The 11,746-nt window shown below is 32.5% G+C and overlaps 1 protein-coding gene across 2 annotated transcripts; it reads left to right on the top strand.

Moving 5' to 3' along the window:
* The first annotated feature begins 2,839 nt into the window (after window positions 1–2,839).
* On the top strand, window positions 2,840–5,551 carry LOC140444748 (cytochrome c oxidase subunit 7C, mitochondrial-like). Of its 2 annotated transcripts, XR_011951332.1 has the most exons (5): window positions 2,840–3,000; window positions 3,053–3,173; window positions 4,353–4,476; window positions 4,534–5,441; window positions 5,537–5,551. XR_011951332.1 is itself a non-coding variant. In XM_072536510.1 (3 exons), the coding sequence occupies exons 1-2, from the start codon at window positions 3,849–3,851 to the stop codon at window positions 4,467–4,469; spliced, it is 207 nt and encodes a 68-aa protein (XP_072392611.1). In that variant the 5' UTR covers window positions 3,737–3,848; the 3' UTR covers window positions 4,470–4,476; window positions 4,534–4,614. The 2 variants fall into 2 exon arrangements, 1 of the variants encoding a protein (XP_072392611.1); XM_072536510.1 differs by lacking the exons at window positions 2,840–3,000; window positions 3,053–3,173; window positions 5,537–5,551 and adding an exon at window positions 3,737–3,938 and having other exon boundaries at window positions 4,534–4,614.
* The last annotated feature ends 6,195 nt before the right edge of the window (window positions 5,552–11,746 follow it).

Here is an 11,746-nt window from a genome sequence, read left to right on the forward strand (position 1 = left end):
TAAAATTATACGATAACATTTTTAATAAACTCATGACCTTAGTACAGAGTCGTGCTCGCCACTGCTTTATAATGGGAAATGGAAATGTAGTAATTTATTCTGTAGTTCAGTAAAAGGAGATCAGTTGTAATTTAGCAAATACAGGTTTAGCGTAAGTCTTGCGTGAGTATTTTTCACAGGTGATATCTAAGTCTTCATCCCTCACTCCTTCCATAGAGTCGACTATTATAGAGTAGATTAAATTTTTATTTGCATAAACATCACATTATTAATCACAGATTAAAAAATATATATTAAAATCCCAGATTAAAATATATTAACATTACAAATGTACCACAGTATAGGGCTCAATGTTAACTAGGTGTTAAAAACCTTTCATTTAAAAGCTCTATAGTGTGTTTTCTGTTGAATGTTTGATGGTAGACGATTGTAAAATTTAACACATGCATACAATGGACTTCTCTCTATTCGAGACAATCTGTGAAGTGAGAAATTCAAATTAAGGTTTCTTGTATTATATTCATGATTTGGAAGCAGATGATAAAACAAAGTAAAATTTTTTAAGAGGAACATAATACATTCAAACATATAGATAGCTGAGAAAGTGAGTAGATTGAGTGATTTGAATCGGCCTTTATAGGATTCTCCCGCCTTTAGTCCTAAGATCACCTGGACTGCCCTTTTTGGACTATAAAGACAGTTGAGCTATCCACTGCAGCACCCCAGAAGATTACTCCATATCGCATAACAGAATAAAAGTTTGCATAATATACTGATAGTAAAATCCCCTGGTCTAGATAGCTATTCAATACCCTTAATGAATAGCAGGCTCTATTCAGTTTTTTTGTCGTATTTTGTATTTGTTCCCCCCAATTCATGTTCTGGTCCATAAAAAGACCAAGAAATTTAACTGATCTAGTAGGTTCTGTGTTTTATGATCGAAAATCGATTGTATCTAGGAACTGTTCTCGTGACTGGTTGGTTCTATAGTAAGTAAACAAAAATTGTCTTATTAGTATTAAGTAAGAGCATATTTCCACTAAACCACTGTTCAACCTTGCTTAGCGTTTGCTCTGCCACTGTGATTGGTGGTTTTAATGTTTTTTCCCACAACAGCGCATTTGAGTCATGCCTAATTTAATTTTAATAAACTTGGAATTCACATATTCTTCATTGGGTGATTATCATTTCACCATTAAACGTACCTTAAGCACCTTAACATATGCTCTCTCATTTTAATATTAATTAAAATTCTTAAGAAGAACAAAGGGGTTCCTCGAAATGTCTCCAGCGCTCTATTTCTGGCTACTGCCCTTTTCCAAGTTTTTTAGCTTTGCCTACTTTCCGTCGGCGTTGAGGATTCCAATCCGGTGCTGTTCTGGCAATGTCATCTAGGGGTCTAGATGGTGTGTCTCGGGATTCTGGGGTATTTGATGTTTTGTACTTTATGTAGGCTTCTCGTTTCTCTTTACATTTCTCTTTTATTTCTTTTCTGCACCATGGTGTATTGTTGTTGTTTCTTTTGTTCAGTATGACTTTGCGTTTTCCTAGAACTTCTGTTGCTGTTTCTTCAATGTTGTTTTTAATTTTCTCCCAGCTCGCGTTTATATCTTCGATGTCGTCTATTTGCTTCAGCTGTATCTTCTGTGCTAGCCTCCTTTGGTACATTTCTCTTGTAAAGTCGCTCCTCAGTGATTCTACATTGAATTTTTCCTCGGTAATTTCCTGTAGAAGATGTTTTGGTGTTTTCTTTGTTTTTCTTATTGTAGTATTTTTATTAAATCTAATTTATTGTCTTTATTTATTATTAAAATGTTCTAAAACTTAGTTTATTTAATCTTTATTTCCACTTATTCTAATTTATTACAGTCTTCTACACTTATTCTAATTCACTAAAAACACAATAATTTATATTAATTTATTTTACAACTTATTCGATACAATTTATTTTCGACTAACTGTTCTCAGCAAAGTTCCCTCTTTAAATATAAAATGCCGTTAGTTCTGGAATTCCCTCAAAGCAGATATGAATTGTCTCGAACATGGGGGAAGACCGGTCTCATCGCGGCTCGCAGCGGTGTTGACCTGAATTGCCTCGAATGAACGGGAACCCAGACTGGTTTTTATAGCGGCTCGGAGAAAATACTAGAATAGAAAAGAATTAGAAATAATATATTTACAGTTTTGTGCGCCATAATATTTATCGTAACATTATGTTTATTTCTAGACTAACCTTTAATTCTTCTTATAATTTGTTTACATGGAGTTGCATGTCCTATTTTGTATGTGATAAAAGGCATAAATTATCAGCATAATATAGATCTTCTAGTCTCTTTGCTAATTTCCAGTAAATTCCTCTATTAGAGTTTTATTTTTGTTAGTAGGTACAATGTTAAATAGTTGGGGGATAAGACACAGCCCTGTTTTATTCCGTTTAGCACATGTATTGGGTCAGATAGATGTTATGTCGTTGTGTAGGGTTTTGCTTGACGTATCAGTGTAGAGTTCACTGTTTAAATAACATTAAAATGCCACATAAATATATATCAGAACATATAATAAAATGTGTATTTTTGTACGTAAGAGGTACTAAAAGTAGTTCTCGTAACTATTAAACTGTTTGTACAATTTATATCTCTTATGATAATTTTTAGAATCTCTGTGTCAAATATACCTATAAATAAAGGTAATTTTAAAATTATAATAATTGTCTAATATTATGTACTTATGAATGTCGTTGAAGTTTTTTAAAACATCTTTTGATATATTTATGACCCGCCTATGTTAATTGTGATAATAATAAACTAAGTATCGTCATAATCAATTGTTTTCTATTATAACAACTATTGACATTTGACATAAGTAAAGCTTTCACCATAAATTATCAAAATGCAAACAACAAAATTCCTTATCAGGCATTTACTCTTGCCTAATCGTTTGAAGGTACCTTCCAGAAGTGTTTATCTTCGCAAACCGACAGAGGGAGGCCATCCGCAAGATGTAGGTTCAGTATTCAAATTTTAAAATGTACTTATAAAAATTATGCTTTTAGGCCATTCCTGGAGGAAAAGCAATTGGTGATCCCAGAAAAATGAACAAAATATTTGTTTTGTTCTTTGGAACTGCTTTTTGGCTTCCACAAATTGCATTTATTTATATCATGCATAGATAAGGTGAGAAAGGTTTGACAAAAATCCCAAAACATTTTTTATGTCGTTATTATTTTGACAGTTGATTTGTTATATATTAACCCTGTATTTTTAGAGTTTCCGATCTGACTTGATTTTTGCCCCAAAAACGGTATTATTTGCTACTGATCTTTATAATATTCTCCTTGTCTTTGTGCGTAAAGCAGTTGGCTATCAAAGATATTTTCAACATCAGATTACACCAAATCGTCTTAAAGCAACTATAATTATTTATTTTTAAGGCTTTTTAAAGAGATTATCATTCGAATTTAGGTACTATATTATAAACTTGCCGAAGTAGTAGATACATAGACATAATAAGAATTCTTATGTCTATGAGTAGGTGTTGGATCAAACAAATGAATAATGTTTTGCCTATAGAGCAGGATCAAATGCTTTACATTTATTACTTTACATTATAAATTACGACTTATTATACTAACAACTTTTTCCTTTTAATTTTTCATTATTTTACTGTTATAACAATGCCATAAAGACCTGTAAATTGAAAAATTCTGTACTTTCATTTCTGATGGTTGGCACTCTTGTTGGTCAATGAGTCTGACTGCGCATTTAAAATCAGCCATTTGCAAGTACTTTCTTTGAGGTTAGTCATTGCAAGTTTTTGTGAACTAAATAAATTCCATTTTCCATAAAAAAATGATTGGAAAGAGCAATTTGCTAGTAAGACAGATGGTCAGAAATGCCATTGTCAGAGCTTCCCACGATCACGGTGGTGTACCTGGAGTTGTAAGTATTTTTCCTGTTGTTACATAATTCTTTATAGCCAACCCTTATATTCTTTCCTTAACTGTAAACCTTCTTGATGCTAATATGATTAAAAATGAAAGATATACAGTTTAAGAAAAGTAAGTAAATTAAAAAAACACATTTAGGTAAAATTTTTGTTGGGGAATTTTCACACTTTATTATAGAATTTGGCTAGTATTTGCATGTGATGAATTCAGCTCATCAATGTCTGATAAATCTCATAATTCACAATGTTAGTCAACACACAACACAAATGCATCAATTAAAATCATTTTAATATCCAGCAACAATAATAGGGTATTGTTGTTTTATACAGAATTTTTACAAGTCTAACTTTTACTAATAAATAAAAAACACACCTGTATTTATATTAATAATTTGATTTATTTTCAGAACCTTCCCTTTGATATTAACAACAGATTCAAGTTAACAGCTATGATGATTGCTTTCTTTGGCTCAGGATTTGGTGCACCATTCCTTATTGTTAGACACCAACTCACAAAAGCTTAAATTATGAGTAAGCGATGTTTTATAAATTTGGTCTTATATCTAATTAACAAATATTCTGTTTCAGGTGGTACTAGTACAAGTTAGTCAAGTTGTATTTAATTTTTATATGTAAATAAGTATTTGAACATTAAATAATTTAAAAAGGGTTTTTTGTATCATTTTATCTACAAACAGTACAAACCACTAAATTTAATGTAAGTACTTATTTTTTTTGGTCCTGGTAATATTAAAGATATTAAATTAACATCTGGAAATACCCATTAAGCAAAATTTGATGGATATTTTCAGATTTTGGAAATACTGACAACCTGAACATTAAAACTAGAGCATGGAAGTATGGGTAAATTTAGGAGAAGAAAGAATCAGAGTGTGAATTACCAAGAAGGTACCTTTTATGTTCAAGACATGATGAATATACAACTGTTCAGGACTTTTTCTAACCTGTTAACCTCCAAAACAACAACAAAAAATCCAAATACTTAAATAAAAATTGGTAATGTCTGCTCTAATAAATTAGTTAAGAAGTAGAGCTGGTCTATAGCGTATCTCCTTTATGTAAAACTGGAAAAATACATAGGTAGGGAAATCAACTTCTAACATATTGATAAAGACAAGCTTGTTCCTCTCATTTATCCAACTAAAGGTGTTGTTGAACATAATTTACTTTGATATTAAGGAATAAGTTCCAGGACATAATTAAAGATTTTTGGAACATATTAAATGAAAGCTCAAACTAATAATACACCACTAAGAGTAAGAAATCTGTAATAGCATTTATATAATAAATGCAATACCAAATGCTATTTTAATTAACAGAATAATTAACAAATATTCTGTTTCAGGTGGTACTAGTACAAGTTAGTCAAGTTGTATTTAATTTTTATATGTAAATAAGTATTTGAACATTAAATAATTTAAAAAGGGTTTTTTGTTTCATTTTATCTACAAACAGTACAAACCACTAAATTTAATGTAAGTACTTATTTTTTTTGGTCCTGGTAATATATAAAGATATTAAATTAACATCTGGAAATACCCATTAAGCAAAATTTGATGGATATTTTCAGATTTTGGAAATACTGACAACCTGAACATTCAAACTAGAGCATGGAAGTATGGGTAAATTTAGGAGAAGAAAGAATCAGACTGTGAATTACCAAGAAGGTACCTTTTATGTTCAAGACATGATGAATATACAACTGTTCAGGACTTTTTCTAACCTGTTAACCTCCAAAACAACAAAAAATCCAAATACTTTATAAAAATTGGTAATGTCTGCTCTAATAAATTAGTTAAGAAGTAGAGCTGGTCTATAGCGTATCTCCTTTATGTAAAACTGGAAAAATACATAGGTAGGGAAATCAACTTCTAACATATTGATAAAGACAAGCTTGTTCCTCTAGTTTATCCAACTAAAGGTGTTGTTGAACATAATTTACTTTGATATTAAGGAATAAGTTCCAGGACATAATTAAAGATTTTTGGAACATATTAAATGAAAGCTCAAACTAATAATACACTACTAAGAGTAAGAAATCTGTAATAGCAAATGAGTTTGGCAAAAAGATAAATTGTCAAGATTAAAGAAAAAAATGGTTAGAAAGGTCAGTTTAGAAGAAAATCCTACTATAACTTAATAGGAATTGAAGTTTTAAAACTTGGAAATAACTGAATAAATCAAAAGGATTGGATGACAGTTAAGATATTTGAACTTATTCAACAAAACAGAATATGCAAAGATAAAGATGAGGGTTGATCTAGGGAAATATATTATTAATATGGTGAAGTTTAAGAGAGCAAAATAGATATTACATTACTAGCCAGATATGACCATTGCATGACGAGAAATAATAAAAGACCATCTTAGCATGATAATTTCTTCTTCTTTGAGTACCGTGCCCAAGTTTTAGGCGTGGGTAGCTATTGACGAAGGTTCCGGAGCCATGAGTATTTCTTCCAACCAATTCCTCTTTTTCTGTTGAGTATCAACTGCATTATTCTGTATCTGCTTCCTCTCATTATATGCCCCAGTTATTCGAGTTTTCTCTTTTTTATCATCTTTATTAAGTCGCCTTTACCTTGACCTAGTCTGTTAAAGGGTTCTCTGTTTGAAATGTGTTGAACCCATGATATTCTGAGCATTTTACGATATAACCACATCTGGAAGGCTTCTAATTTGTTCATCATGTTAACCTTCATAATCCAGTTTTCACATCCATACAGTAATACAAGATATACATAACATTTTAGAAACTTAATTCTCAGCTGAGAATTGCTCAGAATAGATCTAAGTTTCATAAATGCTCCTCTTGCAATTTCTATACGAGTTTTAATTTCTTCATCCGGATTTAGCGCCTCGTTTATCCAACATCCTAGGTATTTAAAATGGTTAACTTTTGTTATCGGTTCATTATTGACAATTAGTTGTATAGCGCCGAGGTCTTGTTTACTAACTACAATAATAATTTAGGGAGGTGATTAAAAGGGAATAATGTTGTTAGGCAACACTACCAAAACAATAAGGAAGATGTCTTTAATAACTGAATGCAGATCTTGTAGCAAAGAAAATAATGTCTTGTTAGGAAGTCAGGGCAGTGATGAAGAAAAATTCATTTACAACTATATTGGATAGTTGTATGATAGTATGATTAGTATCATTATGAGAGTGTGCAACAAGGGCAGACAAATATATTAAAATAAACTGGATATTACTAAATACAGCTCAGAATTTTATGGGAAAGATAGCTGGGATTAGGATGAAGCTAATTGACCTTGACAACTTGTGAAGGAGACATTCCAAGATTTGAATTGATTCAGACAAATGAAATGCTACAGGCACGAATTGAGTTAAGTTATAGATTTTATTATACAAAGAGAAAAGCAAAGTTACATAACAGAAATTAAACAGAGAATGAATAAACTAATAATCCTCAAAACCTTGGAAAAAGACCAGATGGGTGTTAGCCAATACATTAACAACTGTATCATGTAAAGCTTAGCAGGTTGAGATAAAACTAAATATAATTTCGAAAATATTTTATTAAGATGTTAATGCACCAAGATACATGCTGCATTGCTGCTAATGGCATAAAAATTAAATGAGTTCACACATATACATGAATATAAAAATGTAGTTACTTTTAAAATTATTCTTTAATATAATTCTTCCAGTTGTTGATATGTATAATTAAATTTTATTGTTTTCTGGTGCATTTGCTGTGGATGCGTATTTTTATAATCTGACATTCGTTCATTCATAGCTTTGAATTTTATAACTTTGTTCCTTATCTATTATTGACCAATTAATGATGTAGATATCATTTTCCCGAGTAGAATATTGTGTAATTTTCTTTTTAGTATTTCCTTCTCCTTTCCATCTTTACTTCTTGTTCTAGTATGTCGATTATGTATATTTGCATTTCTTTGACTACCTCCTCCATTTTCCTGATCTCAATAATGTTTGAACGTTTCAGGTTGCTAGTTTTGCTCTATTTTTTACTCCAGTTTCCTACTTTTAATCTCTTTTTGTTTTGTTATCTCTATTTCTTCTTCTTCCTCTTTATAAGCAATTCTGCTTGTTCATTGGCGGGTTAATACCTCTATGGAACTCCATCTTTTGCGCGTTCGTCCGATACTTCTGCCGATTGGTGACCTATCTCTTGCTATTTTGACGACACGGGTCTCCCCCATTCTGTTTCGATCTCTACGCGTATTTCCTGTAATTCTTCTCAGTACTCTCATCTCTGCCGTTTCCAGTATTCTTTGCGTTGTGGCTGTGTCGGGTCTTGTTTCTGAGGCATATGTCATTATTAGTCTTACACTGGCTTTATAAATTCTTGATTTCATCTCAGTGTTAATGTGTCTGTTTCGCCATATAGTGTTATTAAGCCATCCTGCCAGTCTATTTGCTTTTTGTACTTGATCTCTTACTTCTTTGTCCAGGTCTCCATAGCTAGACAGTGTAATTCCCAGGTATTATACATCTGGTTGGTTCTTTGCTGACTACTATAGTTTTCTGAGATGAGATTGTCATATTAAATTTTTTTGCTCTTATGTTAAATCTGTGGACCAGTCTTTGCACACTATCTTCATCTTGGGCTATCAATATTGCGTCGTCTGCGTAACAGAATATTTTGATTTCTTTGTTTCCTATTCTGTATCCTCGTCCTTTGTTAACGGTTTTGATGATTCCATCCATGATCTAATTAAAGAGCATGGGACTCAATAAGTCCTTTTGTCTTATTCCCCTGCCTATTTCTATAAGTTCTGTAAGTTGTCCATCTATTCTGACTTCCATTTTGTTGTTTTGGTAGATTTTTTCGATAATTTTTATAATATTTAGGGGAACTTCTCTATTATACAGAAGATGGATTACATCTTTGAGTCTTACTCCGTCAAACGCTTTCTTTAGGTCAATCAGACACAGAAATGCTGGTCTATTATATTCTAGTGATTTCTCAGTAATTTGCTTTACACGAATATTGCATTTGTATCTGTACACGATCTTCCACTACGAAAACCCTGTTATTCATCTGCTAAACTTATCCTCTGCTTTATTAGCACTTGTAAAATATTAGTTGTAAGTTTTAGCGTAGTATTTAACAAGTTTATACCTCTATAGTTTTCTGGCTGTATCTGCATTATCTCGTTTTATTACGTTTAATTCGTTGTCCTCTTTTAGTGCTAGTTTCATCATGTTTCCATCATCGTTTTCTTTTCTTTCAATATTCGTTTGCTGATTCATTTTAGTAATATGAGTAGGTTTTTCTTTTCTATGCTGCACTTTTTCAGAAGAGTTCCTAGTTTTTTGTCTTCGCACCAGTATTTTTTGTAGTCTTTGTGATTTTTTTCTTCTTCTATTTATGTAGACATGACCGACCGTTTTTCAATGTGCCTCCAGTAAGTTGTCGTTCCATCATTCACGTGGTCTTCCGACTGATCGTCTTACTATTGGGGAACCGTCTCTTGCCGTCTTTACTACTCTATTTGTTGTTATTCGGCTTATATGATCGTCCCATTCTACTCTTCTATTTCTTACAGCTCTTGATGTTTTGTAAATTCTGTCTTTCATTATTTCCCGATATTTTTATTTCTCCATATTCTTTCATTCAGGCAACCTGTGGCTCTGTTCACTTCTGTTTCGAGCTTTCCGTAGCTAGATAATGTGATGCCTAGATATCTAAACTCGCTTATCACCTGCTCTATTATCTGACGTTCTAGCTCCAATTTACATCTTAGTAAGTTTTTACTTTTTTTATTATTTCATTCATAATCAGGTTGAACAACTCGGGGAATCTTCCTGTATTATTCCATTGTCAGCTTCAATATAGTCAGTTAGTTCTTCTTCTACGTTTACTCTTATTGTGTTGTTTTGGTAGATATTTTTGATCGTTTTGATTATTCCCAAAGGTATCTCTCTTGCGTACAATAAGTGGATAACGTCCTTTAATTGGACCCGGTCAAATGCCTTCTTCTTCTTCTCATGGCGCCGTCTCGTTTCGAAGGTTGGCGATCCAAATGGCAATTGTAGTTTTGGAAACTGCTGCGCGAAAGATTTCTGCGGATGAGCGGTCGAATCATCTCCTCAGGTCTTTCAGCCACGAGTTCTGGCGTCTTCCTACTGATCTTTTGCCCTTTTACTTTTCCTTCCCGTATAACTTGAAGTAATTCGTATCTTTCGCCTCTCAACAATATGACCCAAGTATTGCATTTTCCTCTCTTTAATTATTCTTAGCAATTCTTTTTGTTTACACATGCGACGAAGTACCTCAACATTAGTAACTCTTTGTACCCATGGAATTCTCAACATTCGTCTGTATATGTACATCTCAAAGGCATCTATTCTTTTTTCTATTTCAGAGTCCATTGTTCAACTTTCACAGCCATACAGTAAGACAGAAAAAACGTAACATCTGATCATTAGGATTCTCAGCTGCAGACTAAGGTATGATCTTGTAAAAAATGTTTTCATGCTCATGAAGGCTTTCCTTGCTTGTTCGATTCATGATAGGATTTATTTTTTTGGATTACAGTGACTATTGATATTTGCTCCCAAAAATTTTATGGAATTTACCTGTTCTATTATTTGACCCTTGGCATACACATGTACGTTTATTGGTGTCTTTGAAAATACTAAAGTTTTAGTTTTGGAAACGATTAGATGTAAACATTTCGCTGTGGTGAACTAACGCATTTATTATATTTTGTAGTTCTTGTGCGTTGCTTGCTATTAAGACGGTATCATCAGCATATCTGAAGTTAATCTTAATTCCGCCTTGGACGTCGTCTAATGCTTCTCTAAATATAGACTCTGAATACAAATTAAACAGTATTGGTGATAAGACGCAACCCTGTCTCACTCCTCGTCAAATTTGTATATCTTGGGATGTTGTGTGCTCTATTTCAATTATTGCCGTTTGGTGCCAGTATAGTTTTGAGATAATTCGCAAGTCTTGTTCGTCAACTCCAGTTGTTCTCAGAATTTCGATCATCTTTTGATGGTTAACGCAGTCAAATGCTTTTCGATAGTCAATAAAACATGCCTTCTTAAGATCCACTACACATAGGTATGCCGGTCTGTTGTATTTTAATGATTTCTCATGTCCTGAATATAAATATTGATCTTCCCGACATAAAACTTTGTTGTTCTTCTGCTAGTGAGATAGTTTCATTTAGTTTATTTGTTATCACTTTGGTTGTTAATTTTTGTGTTGTGTTTAATAAATTAATTCCTGTAATTTTCCGGGTCCGATCTGTCTCCCTTTTTGAAGAGAGGTATTAGGATGCTTGATCTCCATTTTTGAGGAATTCTGTTTTTTTTTCTAGTATGTTTTGGATTAGTTTTAGTAGTTGTTTGGTCAGATCTAGTCCTGCGTAGTTCAGGAGTTCGTTCGGTACTCTGTCCTCTCCTGGTAATTTTCTGATTTTTAATTCCTTAATGCTTCTTTTATCTCTTCCTCCACAAAATGTATTCCTTCGTTTGCAGTCATCTCCGGTGTTGGTGGTTCATTATCGTCACCTTTAGCAAATGGGGATCGAAAGTTGCATGCCTGTTGTGTTCTGTATTGTAAAAAGGGTTTCTTCTTCTCTTCACATTTTGTCTTCACTTCCTCTCCAAACCATGTGGTTTTCTTTTTTGATATGAACGTGTTTGTTAATTTCCTCTCTCCCAAGTGATTTGGAGTCGCAAAACATATGTATTCGTCATAGTTGACATCTCTACAGCGTTATATTTTGTAGTAGCTATATTTGATACTGATGATAATGAAAACACAAAA

The sequence above is a fragment of the Diabrotica undecimpunctata genome, chromosome 6, assembly GCF_040954645.1.
Source record: "Diabrotica undecimpunctata isolate CICGRU chromosome 6, icDiaUnde3, whole genome shotgun sequence".
NCBI classification, from domain to species: domain Eukaryota; kingdom Metazoa; phylum Arthropoda; class Insecta; order Coleoptera; family Chrysomelidae; genus Diabrotica; species Diabrotica undecimpunctata.